The 22192-nt window shown below is 42.0% G+C and overlaps 1 protein-coding gene across 1 annotated transcript in view; it reads right to left on the bottom strand.

The window, feature by feature from the left end:
- Positions 1-6755: 6755 nt before the first annotated feature.
- The window catches only part of PTTG1IP (pituitary tumor-transforming 1 interacting protein), a 30640-nt gene continuing 15203 nt past the window's right edge, over positions 6756-22192 (bottom strand). Inside the window, exons 4-6 of the mRNA XM_006898413.1 lie at positions 15346-15520; positions 14616-14662; positions 6756-6802 (exon numbers count right to left, since the gene is read on the bottom strand). Coding sequence (XP_006898475.1) covers positions 6756-6802; positions 14616-14662; positions 15346-15520 — 269 coding nt within the window. The remainder of the gene's footprint in view (positions 6803-14615; positions 14663-15345; positions 15521-22192) is intronic.

The raw sequence follows: 22192 nt of genomic DNA, 5'->3' as shown, positions 1-22192 counted from the left end.
TCAATGCAGTATACATTATTGAACCCATCTTTCTCAGTCTCTCCCCAACGTGCATTGTTATGTTAAATAAGCTAGAGTTTCACCCTAGCATATAGGGCCATGACCACTCCCAGATGGAGAGGCCGTCTTTGAGGCTGAGACCCACTATCCTCCACAGATCTGTAATAAAGTGCTTTATGTATGGGTACTGCAATCCGTTTGTCTTATTGGCAGTTGACTATGGAAAGAACCCCTTGCGTTCAGTAACAAGGATATCAGTTTAAAGACTAAGGTGCCTCAGATCCAAGCCATAGTCTTTTAAATTACTTCCTATGCACCTAAAGGTTGGACAAGGAATAAGGACAATAGAAGAGGAATTGATGTCATTGAATTGCAGTGTTGGAGAAGAGTACTGAATATCCTACGGACTGTCAAAAGACTAATTCTGTACTGGGAGAAGTGCAACCAGGGTGCTCCTTAGATGCAAGGATGAGAAATGTCATCACACAGACTTTGGGAATGCTGTCATGATAGACCAGTAATTGGGAAAAAAAGACATCATGATGGGGAAGTGGAAGGTCAGTGAAAGAGAAGAAGGCTCTTAATTAAATGAACTGATACAGTGATTATACCAAAGGGCTCGAGCAGATCGTGGGCATGGTGCAGGACAGGGCAAGGTTCAGATCTGTTGTTCACAGGGTTGCCATGAGTCATGGCAAATTGATGGATGGCACCTCACAGGAGAGTCCTCAGCTGGACATCAGAGGCATGGCAGTCAAACTGCTGGGGAGTTTGCTGAGAGAAGGAAGGTTCTCAATGTAGTGGTCAGTCTTCAAACTCCAACCTGATCTGGAGTCTGTGTTACTGAACACAAAGTGTTCTTTCTGTAGTCAATTGTATGTAAGACAGAGGGATTGCAGTATCTCATAGCACTTTATTGCAGATCTGGGAGGACAGTGAGATTCCCCTTAAAAACTGCCTGCCCAGCCTGGGAGTCATCATTAGTTTTTATACTTTGGTTAGATACTATTTTATTTAACAATAAAGTTACAGAATTTCTACATTTAAAAAGAATAGTTTACTACTAAACAGACAACTTATGAAATAGTTAACATATATGACTGAGGAATAAGTTTTTGAAAAGATAAATGCTAATCTAGGAATTATGCATTTCCCTTCCTGGTAAACAGACACTTTAAAGGAACAATTTACATATAACTGAGAAAAACAAGTTTCAAGGAGGTGAAAGTTAATCTAGGAAAGATGTATTTCCTCTCCTGGTAAATAGGCAGTACTTTACAAGACTAAAGAAAGGAAAAAGAATTGTAAGGCACTGTAACTAGTTTTGCAGGCTGAAGAAAACTGATGTCAATTTTACTACTATGTGTTTGGATAATTCTGAACTTATTAATACCAACCCATCATCTGGAGTGCCCAGCCTGGGTGCTGGCCCTTATTCCTTGATGCAGAGCAGATGTCCCAGATGCACAGAACATATCGTCCCCTACTCAGATCTGCTACTCCCTGGATCTCCCCATGAGAATCTCACCTTTCAATATCTGACGACATTCTAGGCCTGTTCTCAGATTTGTCTCCTTCAGAACAGTGCTAGGACCCTGCTTCTGAGAAAGATCCAGAAAAGACAAATACACAAAGCAGACTGATGGTAAGCAGGGAATGGGGAGAGGGAGAGGAGGTACCAAGCTTGTTAGGGGTGATGAAAAACTTTCTGGAAATGGTGGTGATGGTTGGCCAACATGGCAAATATAATTATTGTGTGTGGGATTATACACTTAAAGTTATTAATATGGCCTATTAATGTTCCTATCGCTGTCCCAAATAACCTCAGGTCTGAGGTTATTGAGAAAGATACTGTTCACAGAACGGTGTTTTTTAATCATACAGAGCTAAACCAAGGTCAGCTTCAGTGGTGGACACTGGCCCCCTAGCCACAGGGAAATAGTCTGTATGCACCCCTCTTGTGCTATAGGTGAGACCTCATTCTCTTTCCATTAGGAATAGATACCCACCACAACATACATGAGGCTGGCAGGTGGCATATGATGCACACACATGAACAGTAAGCAGACTGTGTACCCAGATCTGGGATGATGTTTCTCTGATACGAAAAGTGAACTGGGAGCCAGGAAGGCTCAGCTTCCATCATTAGGGAAAGTTCTAAATCCAATGGTCTGATTAGGAAATGAAGTAGCCTGAGGCCAAAAACTCAAGGAAGAAACCATAGAGAAAGCAAGCAAACAGGATTAAAGCAGCTTTATTAAGGGGGCTTCCTTGGTCTGGAGAGAGGGATGTTGTTGTTGTTGATGTGCCATCAAGTTGAGGGCGACTCATAGTGACCCTATGAAGGAGAGTCCTCAACACTTGGGTGCCTTTCATCCTCTCTCGAGGTTCATAGGGTTTCCGGAGACAAGCTATTACAGAAGTGGATGCCACTCCTCCTTCCATGCATGTTTTAATCGGGGAGATCCACCCCACTCTCTGTCCGCATTGGGTAGCCAACCATTAACACATTTGACACATCCTTGTCAGTGTTCAGCCTCACCGCAACCACAAGTGACCGCAGGTCGGCAACTTGTACACCAGGGCTATATGACCTAGAGGAATGTCTGAACAAAAACAATGAAAGACTGGCCTGAGGGCCGGGAACTAAAAGCCACCCACCTTGGTCTTGGTCACATTGTTTTCTCATCACTGGGCCAGCTGATCTGGAGAGAGGGATAGGCCAGGGAAAACCACACCCAAGGTGGGGTGGGGCAGGTTTTTTTAGTAGGGTCTTCAGGGAGGGACATTCCATTGTGGTTGACGGTTCAGCCAGGTGGGGGAGGCAGTTCACTCCTTTTGTTGACATGTCTAAATCCAATGGTCTGATTAGGTAATGAAGTAGCCTGAGGCCAAAAACTCAAGGAAGAAACCAGAGAGAAAGCAAGCAAACAGGATTAAAGCAGCTTTATTAAGGGGGCTTATTCTCTGACCTCTGGCCTAACAAAGGCCTTTTGACATTTACTTTCCCAAGAGTAATAAGTTGCTCCAAGATTGGGGACAGGCTGAGCAGATTTGAATGGAGGTGCAAGACTGGCTTTTCAAGAGGTCATCAGGTTCCTCGTGCCTGGGGTTGGAATGGTGGTGTCCACAGGCATGGCACATGTCCCTATCCCCTCCTCCAGGGTGGGAGCAAGACACAACTGTGTTACAGTGTCTCAGAGACCATAAGCACAGGGCCCACACATTAGGTCTCCGGGGCCATACCCGAGTTCCCACCTGGGATCCTCAGAATCACCTCATTCAAGTCTGTTGCTCTGTCATCCTCAAAATGGGCAGCCATCTGGAAACTCAGTTGGACTAGCATTTCACAAGCATCCTTGGGGATAAGAGACTTAAGAGGTGTACTCAAGTTCTGGTGGTGCAGTTAGTAGGACATTATGCTGCTAACCCAAAGGCAGTGCGCCTCTCTGGCAGTTCAAATTCACTAGAGATACCAAGGAATAAAAATAGGCAATCTCTTATGTTGATTTACAGCCTCTGGACACTCCCCAGAGGGTCAGCTATGAGTTGGTTCTGACAGCAATGAGAGGGGGGAAATTATGAGCAATAGACCTTCACTATTCTGGAATGAGAAGCTGAATGGAACCCAAAGCATTTTAAGGGAAAAACCAACACACTTGACTCAAATCCCGTCTCCTCTTTAGTCTTCTCCTTCCCTGTCCTGGTCAGCCAGAGAGCATACTATTAAGATAAAGAAATTATTTTTATCTTCCTCACTATAATTTCATTTGCTAGAGAAATAAATTTATGGGCAAATAAATCAGTGGTCAAGGGCCAGAATCACACCCAGAGCTGGACTTGACCAGGGAGTGAATCAGGACTACTTTTGCCTTCTCTGCAGCCCTCATCAGTTTCCAAGACGAGTCCCGGGGTGACTGATCACCAAGACCTACTGGAACTGGCATGCCGGAACAGGTCTGGGCGACCAGCAGGAAGCTAGTAGCACATTGTAAGGACTCTAGCACTGTGTGGAGAGGCACTAAGTCAGCATCAACTTCCCAGCCAATGAGCAGCTCAGAAGAGGATCCTCCAGACCCAGACACGCCTTCAGAGGACAACCCGATGAAAAGGCCCCCCACACTTTGAACTCCAGGAAGTGTGACACACGCTAAACCCTACTCTAACTTTAGCTCTCCTTAACCTTTCATGAGAACCCTAGCTCTTTCTGTAAGTGGCTCTGAGGGGCTCAGGCCATCTCCAGAGACCAGGGCAGCATACATACAGCAGTATCAGCATACTGGGGATAAATGCTTCCTGATAACCGTCTTGGGAACAAGGCCCAGGCCCAACTCTGCAGAGCAAGTTGCCCCACCACTACACCTTCCCTTATCCTAGTGATGTCTGCTCTTAAAACTCATCACTATGGAGTCAAGCCAAGCTTCCCAGCAAGCTCAGGACAGTGAGCATGGTGTCCCAGCACAGGCAGCACCAGAAGCCAGCACTCACTCTGCAGTGGTAGAGGCCTAGCTCTTTGGATATTGTTCCTTAGTTTATAAGTGTTAAGTAACTTCCTCCTTTTCCAGAGCATAGAGCACTAGTGGAAAGGTCTGTAGGGAGTTGTAATACTTATTTCCCTTTTGGGCAGTTCAAATCCATCATCAGCTCTGTGAAAGAAAGATGAGAAATCTCTGGAGGGTCAGCTGTGAGTCTGGCCCAAACACTGACCTTTATCCACAAAGTTTAACTGCAATCCATCCCAACTTATTTGGCTCTCCATGTCATAAACTAGCACCATTAAGATAAATAATAAAAGGCACGCGCCCATGCGCGCGCGCGCGCGCGCGCACACACACACACACACACACACACACAGAGTACTACTAAAGCTTGTATTAAACCATTTTATTGCAACAGTTAAAAATGAAGGCACTCCAAAGGCTATAGATTTGAGGTTATAGTTTGTGGCAGCGCTGGAAAAGAGTATGTGGGCAAGACAAGAGCAAAGAGGCACAGTTTTGGGATTCCATCCTGCACGACAGGATTATGTACACTCCATTTAACCATGTGCTACTTTCAGTTCAGTAACTTCTACTTGAGAAACAGTGAGACTTACATACATACTACTATATTAATACAAAGTGCACTAAAATATGTTAAAAGGTCCTTTTATGAATAAGGAGTAGAAAGTAAAAACTTGAAGGCTGCTATAAAATAGTCAGGAGTGTTTCATAATACTTTAAATTGCTATCAAATGCCCAAGGTGGGGGGAAGACTAAAGAATCTGTTAAAGGATATCTTCTTAGTGTGTAAAAATATTAGAGTAGAAATGTACATTACATAGTTAAAAGGCGAATTAAGCAGTCTGCTGATTTGGAAAGTGTCCAGATGACACTGCTCTGCATGTGAACATTCTCTTGGCTGCTAGAGTATTTCTCTTGTAGCACAAAGATGAGTGAGAAAATGTAAAGCGTTCTTCATTTTATATGCTTACAGACTGATTCTTCCAAAACGAAATGCTTACCTCTGAGTAATGTAGCAACTTGGAGTGTTTTCAAATTACTTTTCAGAAAGGCATTGTACCTACTGACTTCAAACTTGTCATGAAGTATGTGTCTAGATACCAATGTCACATATTTTGATTTAAAAAAAAAATTTAAAGCATGGAGATGCTTGAGGTCCCACAGGCTTTCTCAGTGGCTTGAAAGCCACTGTCAGAGAAGTGAGGAACTAAGAGGCAGGATGGGCAGCTCTGCCCTGTAGTGTGTAGAAAGGCCCTGTTCCTGGCCAAAGACAGATGTGAGACCCAGTGAGGCACTAGGTTGTGACAGCTGGCCAGAGACCTCTGAACTCTCACTGCCCAGTCTCCCCCCCCCACCCCCGTTGGGCAGGAGGAGGTGACCGAGTCTAGAGGAAATCTCAGAGTAAAATGGCTGCACAGAGCCTGTCTCATCTGTCAGGGAGGGGAAAAGGCAAGCTAGACAGCTCCTGCAACTCAAGCTCATAAACACACAGTGACAGTCAGCTCAGAGAACCCTCAGAGAATGTGTCCCAGCTGCATTAGTAATGGGTTTCTGTTAAAAAGAAAAATTGTGATAGTCTAATAAAGATAAAAATAGAAAAAAATCAGCCAATACAAGATCTGACCTTTTGTATTTTTGGTAAAATCTTTTACGTAAGGCTAAAAAGTTCCAATAAAAAACCAAAACAGTGATTTTAACCATTCCTTGATGCTATTTAGCACAACCAAAATTAGGAAGAATATCTTAATTAGCTGTGCTGAGATTCTGTGCTTTAACAGAAACCAACCGGAATGAACATGTGTGTGGAATGTAAACAGACAGTAATGCCGACAGCTTGATGCTGAGAGAAATGGTGGGGAATTGTGCAATCCCCTTCATAACTAAAGTAAAAAATTACTTTCACCCATGCTCTATGAAGCCTGTTAGCCGGTAGAGAAAAGTGAAAATTCTGTAGACAGCTCAGCTGAAGTATGTTTACAAATTTAGGAACAGGATGTGCACATATCCTCCTCAGAAAGAAAAAAGAGTGGGCTAATGTCTCCAGGGTCTAGACAGAGAGAAGTATCAATGAGAGGGAGCAAGCTCCCAGGCTGCAGGGACAGGCCAGGATTGTCCTTTGGGGGAATATGTGCAGCTCCCACCTCACTGGGTAGGACGGCAAAGGATGCAGAGGATGGTCCTGCAGGTGAGCTGTGTGCGCAAGGCCCCATCTCACCGAGAAGCGCGCTGGGACTGCTGGCGGGTTTGGAGTGTTCAGTTGTTTTCAAACCTGGCATATGGGTTCTCTTCTTTAAACAAACCTGAAAACAAAATGTATTTGCATTGTAAACTCACTCATCCAATGAGAAACAAAATTAAAGAATGCAATGTGAGTTTTATAAAAAGATTTTCAGGGGTCATAAATTGATGTTTCAACACAGGATTATACATTGTGATTAATATTATTTGACTGTGAAAGTAAAATTTACTTCAAAGGTGAGACAAAATGTCTAGCAAACAAAAATTCAAACAGACTCTAAGAAAGACTTGTTGAACCTCTCACCCTGAAATTAAGCAAGTTAAGGCTAGTGTTTGTTTCCACAATGGCTGGCTTCCAATATAATGACCTTCTACCCCCAACAAAATACCAAATTATTTTAAACATCCTTGGACATGATTTACTTCTAGAATTAAAGCTATGAAAGAACCAAGACAACAACTGTATCTTCAAACATCATGATATATAACAAGAATAAAACACGTATCCAACCATAAAAATTCAAATGTAGTACTAATCCAAAGAAACAAAGAGCAGACCCAATCCACTGTCATTTAATGTCAACTTCAACTCACAGTGACCCTACAGGAGGGCATAAATGTCTCACAAAGTTTCCAAGACCATAAATCTGAATAGAAGCAGCCTGCCACATCTTTCTCCCAGAGCGCCTGGCAAGTTCAAAATTAACCTTTTGGTAAAGAGCTGAGAGCTTTAACTACTGCACCACCGGGGCTCCTAACTCTATTTTCTCCAGGCACGTTAGAAACAGACACATACATACAACCGCCAAGAGTACCTGGAGTTGTTGCAAGGAATCTACTTCCTAAGGAAGTTCCCCCTCTGGAGGTGGGTGGTGGCGAGAAGGGATGAGAAGCAGTCATTTCAAGTTGCCTAGGCACCTGAGGCCTTGCTAGCCAGCCCACATCAAGGTCTACATATTTCTCTAAGACCCCCATATAACAGTTCCTGTGTATAAGTTTCTTGCCTTGCTTTCCCAGGCTACTACTTTTCAAAACAGCCACTTAGCCCACGCAAGCTAGTAAACACTGACTTAAATATCCTGTGAGCAGTAGGTACTGGCTGCTTCTGCTCTCAGAACCACAGAGGATGACTGCCCTGCCTTGCCCCCGCCATGCAAGCTCATCCATTTTAGAGCCTCTGAGAAATCAACTTCTTTGTGTTGCCGACTTTCTTCAACCAAACAACTCAGGTTACTAAGCGTATTTATGCTCCATGTGCCAGTGGTCCCATTAGCTTAACACTGGGGCAGGCTGCACATCCGTCTCCTCTAATAGGCACTCAACTCCTTATTTCTGCTCATAATACACTAAGGAGCGACATGGGAGGGGTAGCAAGAGCAGAAGGAAGGGGAGGCAGGGAGGCGCAGTACCGGCACCAGGAGGATGGTGTCTTCTGTCAGAGCAGCACCGTAAGCTCTCGTGTACTTCTGCAGTTAGTGTGCAAACGCTTGATACAAGAAGTTTTGCCATCTGGTTTTGTGATGAGGAAGCTAAACCTCTCTGCCTTTCTGAAATCAAAAGGAGGATCTTGTCCAGGCACCACATGCCATGCTAGGAATTCAGTTGTTAAAGAACCAAGTCAACAAACCTGCCAGCTCCATTCATTACTCCCAGGGAATTCTTCCACATGATCAAGTCTTCCAACATCCAGGCCATTCCATGTAAACTAGCTTGGAAAGTTAATTTCATTGGTGCGACTACGGAGCCAAGCTGACAACAATATGATAGGAATCAAGTCCTTAGCACATTATTCTAGTAAGGAAGCCCGTGAGCTCCAAGTGCACAGTCCAGGACAGTCCTGCACACACAGGAAGTTCAGTGTGCCACTACTAAGCTAGACCTGGAACAGTAAGCTTAGATGTGGAGCTTACACTGTTGCCAGGCTTGGTAAGAAGGATTTTGTGGTATGCTGTTATTGTTATTTGTGGTATTTGCTATATTGTGGTATGCTGTCAAGTCAAATAAAACTCATAGTGACCCTATATATAATAGCTCTGAAGCCTGTCCTGTCCTGAGCCAGGCTCACTGACTCTGACACACCTGCCCACATTGCCTCAGTTTCTGTATCAATCCATCTCATCCAGGGTCTTCCTCTCCTGTGCTGTCCCTCCACCCTTCCAGGCATGATACTGTTCTCCAAGGACCTGTCTCTCCTGGCCATGTGCCCAAAGTATGTACAACAGAGCTTCAAAATCCTAGCCTTCAAGAAGAAAATTGGTTTCACCCTCTCCAAGACAGACCTATCTGTTTTCTTGGAGGTCTATGGTATGTATGTTCAATACTCTTCTCCAGCATCACAACTGAAAGGCATCATCAATTCTTGCTCTATTATCCTTAGCTGATGTCCAGTTCCCTGATGCACTGCAAGTAATTGTGAAGACCACAGACTAGATCAGGCACACCTTCATCTCTAGACTGACGTCTTTTATTCACATTAACATTAATCAGATGTAAACATGCTCCTGGATGAGCTGTTTTGAGTCTTTTCAATTTCATAGAAACTCACTGGTCCAAAGGCAGAGGCAAAGCCAATCATTTTGTGAGGATAACAAATAAGACCACAGCCTGAAAGGCCATATAGAAAGAGAAACTTACTCCCCAGTAGTTTCCAAGGAGTAGAACAGGCATGACCACAGTTCTGAATTAGATGTAAAGCCCCTGAGAAACAGGCTCAGTCTACAGTCAGACACTGACGTTAAATGTGAGTGAGGAGAGGAGTGGCTGAGTGGCAACAGGCCAAGCTTCGTGCCAGAAACACCCACACTTCCCCCAGGCACACGGAGTCAACAAGGCACCACAGCCGTGACTCTCACTGGAAACAGCACACAGACCAGTGCAGTAGCACTCCTGTAGCCTGCAAGGGAATTCAAGCCTCTGGTACTAAGTGTCCCCAGGACCCAGCATCTGCAGAGACTTTACTGGAAGAAGCAGCTGACTGCCTATCAGGGCCTCAGGATACTGCTTTTCCCCAGAAGACTGCACAATATCAGTGGCTTAATGATGTCCCTAGTGGGCCAGGTCCTGACACAAGCTGACACAGTGAATTTCCTTATGCAAACAGAGGACTTCCCCCAAAAGCACACTGATCACAAGAGATTTGATATGTTCCTGGTCAGATGTGATGGCTGACATGGCTGCCTGCTGTCTGGAGCATGCTAGGGTTACACATGATCCAGGGTCCTCACACAGGGAGGCGTTTCCAAGACAGTATGGAGGGCTTAGCATCTAAGGCGCCAGTGGGAGCGGTACCTTAACCGAGACAGGAGAAGGGAATTAGGTTCTCCCTTTGCCAATAATGAGCCACTGCTGAATGCAGGTAACTCTAATGATGTTTACAGACTTTAAACCAGCACAGACTAACTAATACAGAAGCAGCTGTGACACTTCCAAAGACTTTGAAAACAGTAAAAAATATTTTTGTTGCCAGTTGCAAGGTGGCTCTGACTCAGAGTGAACTACTGCATAACAGAATAAAATAATCCTTAGTTCTGTGCCATTTCCATGAACCTTGGAATTTTTAAACCTACTGCTGAGCCTTGTGCCACGGGGCTGTCAAATTCCATAACAGTTACCCATTGTGGACAGTGTCTGGTGAAGCTCCCAGTTTAAGACCAGTTTGGAAGCAGGAGTGGCATCCACTTCCTAAACCACATGCCTCTGGAAACTTTATGAACTTTGAGAAACGACAATAGTTATAGAAAGACTTCAGGGTTTTTTTGTTCATAGGGTTGCTATGTGTTGTGATCGACTCAATGGCAATCAGTAACACTGTTAAGGCTACTGTGCCAATCCATACCACTGATGGTTTTCCTTGTTTTGGATGATTTCTTACTTTATCAAACACAGTGTCCTTTTCTTACAATCGGTCTTTCTTGATGACATGACCAATATAAGTGAGCCAAAGTCTTCTAAGGTGCACTGATTGTATTTCTCCTTAGACTGTTGGGTTCATTTATCGTGAAACCCTTGGTATATTCAACATTCTTCATTTCAAATTCATTCTTCAATTCAAAGGCATCTATTCTTCTGCACTCTTCCTTTGACACTGTTCAGCTTTCACATGCATATGTAATGCCATGATGCTCAAGGCAGATCTTTTTTTACTAGTTAAGCCAAACTACTGTTCAGTTTTAAGAAGCTATTTTTGAAGTTTAAAGGTAACCTGAGGTAAACAGTTTCAGTGGTTTATCCAGCCTCCATAGCTCCAGAAGGCCCGGAGTGCATGACAATTTTTCCTTTTTTATCGAGATTCTACTAGTGAACCTTTGGAAAAAAAAATGTTCAGTAATGGCAGCTGGGGATGATGCAGTTCTTGTACAGTAGGCAGTCTGTCATGAAGGCAATTAGCTACCCATTCCACGTTCTACTGATTCTCCTATTTTTCCAAGTGAATAAAAATCAACTATGCTTTAGACAAGTGAATGCCAACTTTCATGACACCAGGCACTATGCAGTGAATTAAGAGGCAGAACCAAAGTCCTGAACACATTAGGCTAATTAAGCACAAAGTCCTGTGAAACCATGACAGCAAACTGTCAAACCAAGGAAACACATCCTATGACAGTTTTAGATGTAAAAAAGCAGCCTCACAAACTAATCTTTATGCAATCCTGTCTTTAATCACTGCAATCTTGCCATCACAATTAACTTCCTTTCTCCCTCCCTTTCCCTTTAATCACTAATAAGCCTTGGTTTCTATATATTTGCCTTTTCTTCTAAGTTCATTCAATATTTGTCTGTTTGTGACTGGCTTTTGCTACTCAGCCCAGTATCTTCAAGCTTCACTCATACTGCAGCATGTATCCAGACTTCTTTTTCCTACTGGCTTAGTAGTATTACACTGTATGTGTATGTATGTACCACATTTTGTCTAATCCTCCAGCTGCTGATGGGCATCTAGGTGCTTCCACCTTCTAGCTACTGTAAACAGAGCTACAATAAACACTGGTGTACAGTCCAGGTTGGGAAGATGAGTGGAAGGGCCAGATTCTGCAAAGGTGTGTTTTCTGTTTTGGGGTTGAGAGTTGGGTGTGACTGCTGCTTGCAACTGGGTGTGAGCTGATTGGATTTGGCCTCCTATTTAAAAGGCATTGGACCCTCTGGCCTGATTTTTGTGGAGCTCCAGAATAAAAAGGACTTGGAAGCAGGAGTGGCATTCACTTCCATAAACAGCTTACCTCTGGAAACTCTAGGAACTTGGAGAATTGATGAAAGTTTCCTGTTCAAGACTTTCATTCATAGGGTTGCTATGGGTCATCTACAACTCAATGGCACTTAACAACAACATACCAGTCTTCTATTTTTTTTTTTTTTAAGTTACTGCTCTAAAGTCTTTTGGTTATATACACAGGTGTAGAGCTGCTGAGTCAGTATCATAAATTATGAGTTCAATTTTGGGTATTTTTGTTTTCTTTATCCTCAAAGACTGTGGTCTTTAACTTTCATTAGTTGAGTGCTTCAAGTCATTTTCACTTTCAGCAGTTAAGGCTGTATCATCTGAATATTATAGGTTGTTAGTAAATCTTCCTTGAATTTTGATGCTGTGTTATTCTTATAGTCTTGCTTCTCAGATTACTTGTTCAGCATAGCTCTCAATATCAAGAAGAAAGATTCTCACCACTGGGCCAACTGGCAGCATGGATGGTGAAGAGATTGAGATAGTTAACAGTTTTCATTTGCTTGGCTCCACAGTCAACACTCTTGCTACCTGCAGCCAGGAAATCAAGAGATGAATTGCACTGAGAAAGTCACATGTTAAGGACCTTTCCAGAATACTGAAGAGCAACGACATCAGGCTGGAGACTAAGGTGCACCTGATCCAGGCCACAGTCTTCACAATTGTGTGCTATGTGTCAGAGAGCTGGACAGTGAGTAGGGATAATAGAAAGAGAAGTGATGCCTTTGAACTGTGGTGCTGGAGAAGACAGATGAATATACACAAACAAGTTTGTCCTAGAGAGGGTAAAACCTGGCTACTCCTTGGAGGCAGGGATTCTGAAGCTTCGTCTGACATACCTTGGGCATGTTACAAGGAGGGAACCAGTCCTTGGAGAGTGACATGTTTGGGCAGGTGGAGGGACAGTGTAAGAGAGGAAGACCCTTGATGAGATGGATCGATTCAGAGGTTGGGGTAATGGGAGTAGCTGTGTCAGAGACAGTGAGATTGGCACAGGATAGGGCAGGGTTTAGGGTTCTTGTACCCATATAGGGTCACTATGAGTTGCAAGCCTGGAAACAGGAGTGGCATCCACTTCCGAAATGGCTTGCCTCCAGAAACTCTATGTACCAACAGCGCTCAGGCCGTTCGTTCATAGGGTCGCTATGAGTCATCTACGACTCGACAGCACCAAACAACCACAACAACATGAGTTGCAAGCAACTTGATGGCACATCTTAACAACAAATAATAAAATAAATAACATGAAAAGATACACATTTTTTCTAATTCTAACTATTTACTATACTCTTGTTCTGTCTGAATAACTGCTTCTTGGTACATGTATAGTTACACATGAACACAATTTATTTTCTGGAATTTTAAGTCTTTTCCATGTTATCTATATTTAAATAGCTAATATATATAATTTAGAGTAAGTAATTAGATGTGCATTTTCTGAATTCTTCTAATGGAATAAACTGCTTATACTTTTGCCCTTTAGTTACATTCCTTATTCCAAATCTCTACAAAGGGAACAAAACTGAGGCAGAACCCTGCAGCTAATTAAGCTGACATCCCCCTTTTCTGTGGGGACCTGTATATAATGGCTGTAAACAGCAGCCTCCTTGATAGTGTATGTAGCCTGCTGCATACAAGGGCTGCTGCCCTACGGGACCTTGGAGACAGTTCTTTGCTGCACTTTCATTCATGCCTCTGACCTCACAAATGTCTGCTGTCCTCATTTAGACTCCAGATGTGAGGTGTCTTTGGAAAACTCCAGGGTACAGTGGCCAGGGTCAACAATGGCCAAGTCATCATGTTCATCCATATCAAGCTTCAAAACAAGGAGCATGTGACTGATGCCTTCTATTGGGCCAAGTTCAAGGTACCTGGGCACGAGAAGATCCAGATCTCCAAGAAGTGGGGCTTTATGAAGTTTTATGCTCACAAGTTTGAAGACATGGTGACTGAAAAGTATTTCATCCCAAATGATTGTAGAGTGAAATATATCCCCAATTGTGGTCCCTTGAACAAATGACAGGCCCAGCATTCATGAAGACCTTGGTTAGCACTGCCCTGTCTGGCCTGTGCACCAATAAATTGAACTTCCTAGCTCTCAAAAAAACAAACAACAACAACAACCCAAAGCCAAAACAAACCACCAAAAAACTGAGAACACAGTCAGAAATAAAGAGTAACTGTAACTAATTTTCAGCGCTAGCTCCTTCTCCATAGGAAATGTGGAGTTCACTATTCACAGATGGAAATGAGCATACCAAAAAAGGGATAAACAGAGGACGCAGGACCACATGAATGGTTTGTGAGTGGTTTGAGCCATGCCCCCTTTTAGGGCAAACAAGAAGACTAAACACAGAAGGAGTTACAACAGATGGACCATTCTGGAAGTTTCAATGCCATATAACTGAACAAGTAAGAGATAAAGTTGGCTTCACAAAGATGGGTTGAAATAAGAATATTCTAAGGGTGATTCTCTCAAGACATTTAATAGAATGAGCTCATTTTAACATGATGGAGGATAAAGCTGGCTGCTTTCTCAAAAGTACCTTCTTCCTGTTTCAATGAAATCCAGACCAGGCAGGTTTCCTATATGTTAGTTAACCAAGATGATGGGATAATGATCCCTGATCACTGGAAAAGGGGCCTTGGTCCACTCTTACCATATTTTTTCCTGATCTCATCATGTCTTGACTTCATCTCTGCCCTCCTAAAAAAATAAAAAGAAACTCTCAGTATCAAATTTATCATATATAAAGTAATTATAAAAGATATATCCTTTCATCTGTTTAAAGATACTTTGGTTATTCTGGGGGTTTTCCTCTTGCTTCCCAGAAGGAACCACGTAGAGAGGTAAGTTCAGCCACAGGTCAGAGCAGATGATAGTGTTTCCACAGCCGCCCAATGTCACATAATTGAGTTTGTTTTAGTAAAAGCAATTCAGATGCCTGCTGCTATGTTCTTTAAAATTCCTTTTTTTCAGGTAGAGAAATGTACTGATGAAGATACTGTGTGTGACTAACTAAAACATGTGTCTGACTTTATTGTTCATTGGCTGTGACCAGTCCCATGGTCTCTCCCTCCTGATTATGGAGGGATATTAGTATTCATGAGGTATAGTCACGAAATTGTGCAGAAAAAGGTTCTGCAAGTCAGGTCCCCATAGCTGTGACTCTTCCTCTAACTGGAAGAAGCAAATGAATATGACAAAACCAGAAACAACAAAGCTAATAGCCACTTGCTAGGTGCCTGCCATGCAGTGTCTCATTCTTCATAACGTGACCTACAAAATCCCATGGGCCCCAAGCACAGTTCTATTTTAAAATGGAGAAATGTTAGACTTACAAAGTTTATCTTCCACTCTCTTTCCAACCAGCGCTCTGCACTACGCACCTTTCTTCCTGCCGGATCCTGCGTTCCTCACGCTCCCGCATGGCCCTCTCCTCACTCTTGTCTGGCTTACGGCTCTTCTTTCTCTTGCAGCAGCAGCAGCAACAGCAAATCGAAACCCCAAGGATGATGCTGCCTCCCACCACTGACATTGCAATGATCAAGGCCTCAAAGTTCACTGAAAATATAAATGAGCCACATTAAAATTGCTTCAGTTCTAGAACCCAGCACTAGAAGTTACAGTCCTCATCCTTGGACTGGTGATTGGACCAGGTGCAGGGCAGGAATGGGTCTGACGTCCACATCTTTGCCAGTGTACATTTATGACAGACATGATTAAACTACACGCTTATGACCTGTAATCCATTTGTGGGCTGACCACAATGAATCTAAGTTACACGTTTTCTCACCACCTCATACTAAAAAGACATTCATATTGAGAAAAATTAAACCAACATCAGAGAGGAAAGAGAGAATGTCAAGTGGTGTATTTACTATCCTAGGACAATTTTAATTTCACGGAGCTCACAGAAATGAAAATTAAGTCTGATGTAGATTATTTTATTACTTAAGTCAAAATCAAGAGGAATAAATTTCTGCTGGGATATACACTAAACACCAACTCCAGAAACAGTATTACTTTCTTCAGAGTAAAATGCAAATTTAAAACAAGTTTTCACATTCTATTCAGCGTCTTTTAAGGCTATCTATCCTAGAGTGAAAACATACATTGTCAAGTAAAATGAAAATATTTATTAAAAACCTAGAAATTTTAGATCAAGATGTCCAAATGGCTGTTCTCTCAGCCAGAAAAATGAAACATTTTTGTAAAGCTGCAGCAGAAAGCACAAGTCAAGTCTCAACTATTATAAAAATAGGAAGATAATAAACTATTATCTAGGGATCCAAGGGGGGGAAGTATAAGGCTGAGTAAGGACAGAGGAGGTATGTTGTACAGTTACATGGGTGGATGGAGGGGTGGGTAAAGGAAATGTGAAAAACAATGTATATAATCTTTGTAAGTAAACCAGTATAAAATAAAGATGTTATTTAAAACAACAACAATACCCAAAATAAAACTGTCAAAGCTGGGATATCTAAAAGCAAAGACAGAGGTAGGTGGATAACACATGAAGTGGGATTTCATGATGAGTTAAAGGTATGTATTCTGCAGTTTATTACAAGGACTGTCACAGGAAGAAATGGCACGACAAGTCTTTCAGAACAGTCTTTGTGGCCTAGTGGCAAGGAGTTGTGCTGCAATCCGGAATGCACAAGGTTTGAATCCACCAGCTGCTCCACAGGAAAAGGATGGGCAATCTCTTCTCATGTGATTTAACTGCCTCTGAAAACCGGCTGGAGGGTCAGCTATGGGTCGGTTCCGACTCCATGGTACTCAACAACCGTTAACAATGCCTTCTTAATTATGTCTGTTTGGAATGTCTATTGAAAACATTTATTGATAAAGCTGTGCATCAAGACCCTTCAGTTCTAAGCTATCATTTCTTGTATTTGTTTGATCCAAGTGAAGAAACTACTTTCTGGGAATAGGTGTAATATCCTACACCTGCCAGACCTCAGCAAAAAGGAATGTCTCCTTCAGGATAGCTAGTTAGGTCAGCACCAAGATTAGAACTGCAGTTAGAAAAAGCAACTTTAAAAAATTCAACATGGATTAAAGCCTCATGTCAAGACTCTAAACAGAGATAAGGCTAGTTTTCAACACACCAAATGTCTCTGATTTTAGACTCTCATCCAAGGTTTGTATGTTAAACTCTGTCAAGATTTTCCCACTCAAATCAACCCAGGGCCAAGAATATAAAATACTGCCTTGACATTCATGTTTTTTAATCATACTGTTAAAACAGCCATTGAGACTATACTGTATTGAAACAGATGAGGGAGAAAACTGTTTAAAAGGGATATGTAATTAGGTATTTTTGTCATGACAGGAGTCCAGAATGAAGGCTGCATAGTGGAGTGGACCTGAGGGGGGATTGTAAAACAATGAAAGAATTTTTCGGAGTGTACTGGGGGGAGGGGTCTCTGTAAATTTTCATTCAAATTAATAATTTTTTAAAAAAGTGAACTCTGGCCTAGAGAGGGATGTTATTCTACGCAAATACATCTGTGCACAGCAATTCTACTTTTTGTTTTGTTTTACAGAACTGAAGTTAAAAATTATGCTGCTATGGTGAGCTCTGGTGGCCTAGTGGCAAGAAGCTGCAATGCAATCTCAGAGGTGCATGGTTTGAATCCACCAGATGCTCTGCTGGAGGAGGAGGAACAATCTCCTCCTGTACCAGTCAGATCTGATTTGATGGTACACACAAAAAATAATGAAATTAAAAAAAAAGTTAAAAAAAATTATGCTGCTACATAGAGCAGATAACCTCTAACTCAGTTCTTTTGGTTGTGGTAGTTAACATTCATCCCAGAGGAAGACTGTATTAACCTACTCGGGTTTTTTATAAGACAATTTCTATTTTATACTGTAATTACAATGATTAACCTATTGTTAAATAAGGACTTGAACACAGTCAAGCATGATTCTCTGTTACCAAAAATGCTCCACAGGGGTGATTTCTAGGTGGTAGAACATGGGAAACTGTGTCATTTTATTTCTTTCACCTATGGCTGAACTGCTGCCCACTGACTAGGATGAGCCCTGAGCACTTAGGGAAATTAGGGAAGGTCAGCATCCCAGTCCTGTATTGCTTTGGACACCAGAAAGAAGCTAGAGGCTAACAGCTGGGACTCAACCAGGCTAGGCTTTCAGGGTCAGGAAACCAAGCCTGTCAAGGTTAACAGTTTAGTCTTCCACCTTCCTACTACACAGAAGGTGCTGGGCCTTTTTGTCCCCTTATCTATAAAGCATACTCTTCTCCACTAAAAAGTACCTGCACAGGTTCAACACCTGTATTCTCCTGTGAAAGAAGACATCTAAGCCTTCTGCCTAACCAGGAGGCTGAAAGATACTGCACAATGAAGAACATGGCTGTGGTAAACAAATAGGTCACTATTTCCCATTGTACCAAGACCAGCCATCCCTCAAAATTTACCATGTGAGTTCTCGTGGCTCGGCTCTCAAATGCCAAGAGAACTATGAAAGATCCCAGCAGCACAGGCACCACTGAAGGCAAACTTAACATTCATTTCAAGTGAAAGGAAGGATGGATTCAATTGTTTCATTTGCTCCATATCAAACTCTTAACCCCCTATGCCTGTGGATATAATCCTATTTGAAGTCTCCCCTGTTACATTAAAAAGGTAGAACCAGTGTGGGAGTGTAATAAAGTGAGAGTTAAAAAAAGATCAGATTACACAAATATGCAGACAGATGCCATGTGCACAAGCAAAAGCAAGCGAGGAACTATGTGAACACATTGCTGCACACTTTTAAATTGACAACTGTGGTTAGAAACACATCTCTCTCTCTCTTTCTATACTACCATCATTTGCAACACTGTGTTAAATTCACACAGCCAAGATCTTAATCTGAACTTTTGAGTTTCAACTATTAAAACGTAACTTTGTTTATTAAAGATACCTCTCTGTAGTATTTGAGCTACAGAACACTAGGAAACCAAGACCCTATGCAAGAATAAAATGAAGCCAAAGTCAGTGATCTTATAAAATACTGGTATGGCTGGTAGAATCAAACAGAGGGATCTCTATCCATCAAAAGACTGTGAACAGACATGTAAACAACAAAGAGAGGGAGAGAAGTTTACAATGCATGTATCCAAAGGATTTCTCTCTAGATAGAGAGAGGTCTCTGTACACAGGCACAGATATTCATATCCATATATAAAGAATATATAAAGATCAAAGCTGATAAAAATTTCCTTTACTTGGATCCACAATCAGTGCCCATATGCAAAGGGTAGTCAAGAAACCTTCTGGGGAAAAAATAAAAAAGAGAATGACTTGGCAATTTCACTGCAAAAGACTTCTATAAAGTGTTCAAAGTAAAGATGTCACTTGGAAAACTAAGGCATGTGTGACCAAGTCATGGGTATTTTCAATCATTCATATGAAAGGTACACAATGAATAAGGAAAATGAAAAAGAATCAACATTTTCAAATTGCAGTGTTGGCGAAGAACACGGAATATAGACAGCCAGAACAACAAGCAAATCTGACTTGATGATTCAGATTCTGCCCTTAAGTATTTCAGGTATGTTACTAGAAGAGACCCTTCCCTGAATAGAGACTTATGCTTGGTAGAGAGTTTAGATAAAAGGAGGAAGACCCGTGATGACTGGGACTCTCACAGTGTCCACAGCAACGGACTTAAACACAGCAATAACTGTAAGGACAGTGCAGGACCAGGCACTGCTATGTTTTGTTTTCTAAGTCAGAATCAACTCAAGAGAGAAGAGGGAGCAAAAAGTACTGAACTTTTTTTAAAAAAGTACTGAATATGATTTCATTTTCCTAGAAAATGATCAAGGAGCTCTGCAGACTAAATAATAGGTAAGGAGTTGCACTGCCAAGGCACACAGTTCGAATCCACTAGATGCTTGAAGGGGGGAAAAAATGGGCAATTACCTCCCGTGTGATTTACAGCCTCTGAAAACCCTCTGGATGGTGAATTATGAGCCACTGGCAATGAATGAATGAAAAGTTGCTCAGTATTATTAGTCATCAGAGAAATAAAACAAAGGCCGCAATGAGGTAACAGGGCACACTCACCAGTGGGCTAACTCATGATGACTAAGCAGGCCATGTACCGGCAGGGGCATGGAGTAGCTGGAATGATCACAATCGGGTACAGCCACTCTGGAAATAGTAGAGGCTCCTATGCTAAATAAACAAGTCTATCTTGGAGGAAGTGCAACCACAGAGCTCCTTATGGTGAAACTTCGTTTCACATACCTTGAACATATTGCCAGGAGGGACCAGTTACTGGGGAAAATGGGCTTGAGAATGCAGAGATTGTGAGGATGGCACAAATCTCTTGTTCACAAAGTCACTATGAGTCACAGGCATCTTGATGGCACCTAACAACTACCACCTATGCTAAAAGCAAAAGTATACTGTGACCAGAAGCCCCTTCCCGAATTGCACAACCAGTAGAGGTACATACTCATGTCTGCCTGTACAAGAATGCCCACAGCAGCACAGGATACCAGTAGCCAATATATCCACCAGCAACAGCAAACAGGGACAAATACACTAAGACAAGCCAACTGAAGCAGCAGTCCCCATGGTTTCTCTGGCAGGATGCTAAGTAAAGTCAGTTAGAAAGATTACAAGCTCCTTTACATGAAGGTCAAGAGAATAGACAGAACTATTCTTAGAGACTGTGACAGCAGTTAACCTATTGGTCTGGACAGTTAGGGCATAAGAAACCCTCTTAGGGGAGAATGCTCTAAATATTCTTATTTAAATGGTGACTAATTTATAGTTAAATGCTCGACTGCTAATGTAAAAGGCTGGTGGTTTAAATGGACCCAGATTTTTATGAGAGGAGAGCTGATGATCTGCTTTCGGAGCCATGACAGCCAAGAGAACTCTATAGGGCAATGAGTAAGAAACTGCACTGCAACCCAAAGACATGGTTTGAATCCACCAGTTGCTTCATGAGATAAGGACAAGCAATCTCTTCTCATGCAATTTATAGCCTCCACAAACACGCTGGAGGGTCAGCTATATGGGTTAATTCTGATTTGATGGCATATAACAACTGTCATATGGGGTTTTTATGAATTGGAATCAACTAGCCATGACCCAGCAACAAGAGGTATATAAAAATAAAAAATATATGTGTGTACATCTACACCTGTATAATATATGCACACAAAAAATTAAGACTGCCCTTCAAACTTGACACTCTCTTTCAATCTCAACATCCCTCCCCACACTACACAAAAATGAGTTCAACAAAGCAAAATTACAGTTTGTATATACAGAGATGAGAAGATTTCAGATGTGGTATGTCAAGTCAAATTTTAGTTTAAACACATCTTATTAAAAGTGAATGCTTTGAACATTACAGGTTCCCTAGCCAGGAGCTATCTTTAGCAACAGTTAGGCAGTGAAGGCTGCAAGAAGACAACTGCTTGAAAGATGGAAGCAGAATCACAGCACATCTAGGCAAGTAATCTGTGGCCTAACTGAGCAAGTGTTTAGGAAATTGGCAGGAGGAACAGAACAGATTAGGAATGGAACCTCACCCACACCTGTCACACACATGAAACCAGAGGCCTTCAACTCACCACCCCACTCCAACACACACAGAGCCTCCCTGCCACTACCCTACACTCTTATTACCTCTCCACCTACAGCATAAAACATTAGTTCCACAGGATAAAATACACCATAAGGCCTTTTCTCCTTATCTCTTTTCAAGGAGGAAAGTCCATCCCCTTTGGAGATGTAACTTTTTAATAAATCTATCATTATTATTTTATCCTTTAAAAAACCCCACCACACCATGAGCTAATTTAAAAGGTAAATTAAGAAACAATATATATCTCACAAAGAGCTAATTAATAAAAGAATACCTGTAAAAAAAAATGAGGTATCATCTCATGTCATCAGCAAGTTTAACAATACAGCAAAGTTCAACAATACAGCAAACAATAAATGTTGGAAAAGATGTGGAGAGATGGAACTCTTACACACTGCTGGTGGGATTGGAAAATGGTCAAATACTGTGGAAGGCTGTTTGGCGTTTCCTCAAAAAGTTGAACAGAGAAAGCCCATAAGATCTAGCTATTCCATTGCTAGGAATACATCCCAAGGAAATCAGAACTGAGACATGAATGGACATATGTACACTTGTGTTTAATACTAAGAAAATGTCCACCAACAACTAAATAAATGAACTGAGTAACTATGG

This window comes from Elephantulus edwardii, unplaced genomic scaffold (genome assembly GCF_000299155.1).
Source record: "Elephantulus edwardii isolate Elephantulus edwardi_28Jun2011 unplaced genomic scaffold, EleEdw1.0 scaffold00228, whole genome shotgun sequence".
NCBI classification, from domain to species: Eukaryota; Metazoa; Chordata; class Mammalia; order Macroscelidea; family Macroscelididae; genus Elephantulus; species Elephantulus edwardii.
The sequence above is the reverse complement of the archived record's forward strand: the minus strand, read 5'-3'. Positions and strand labels throughout refer to the sequence as shown.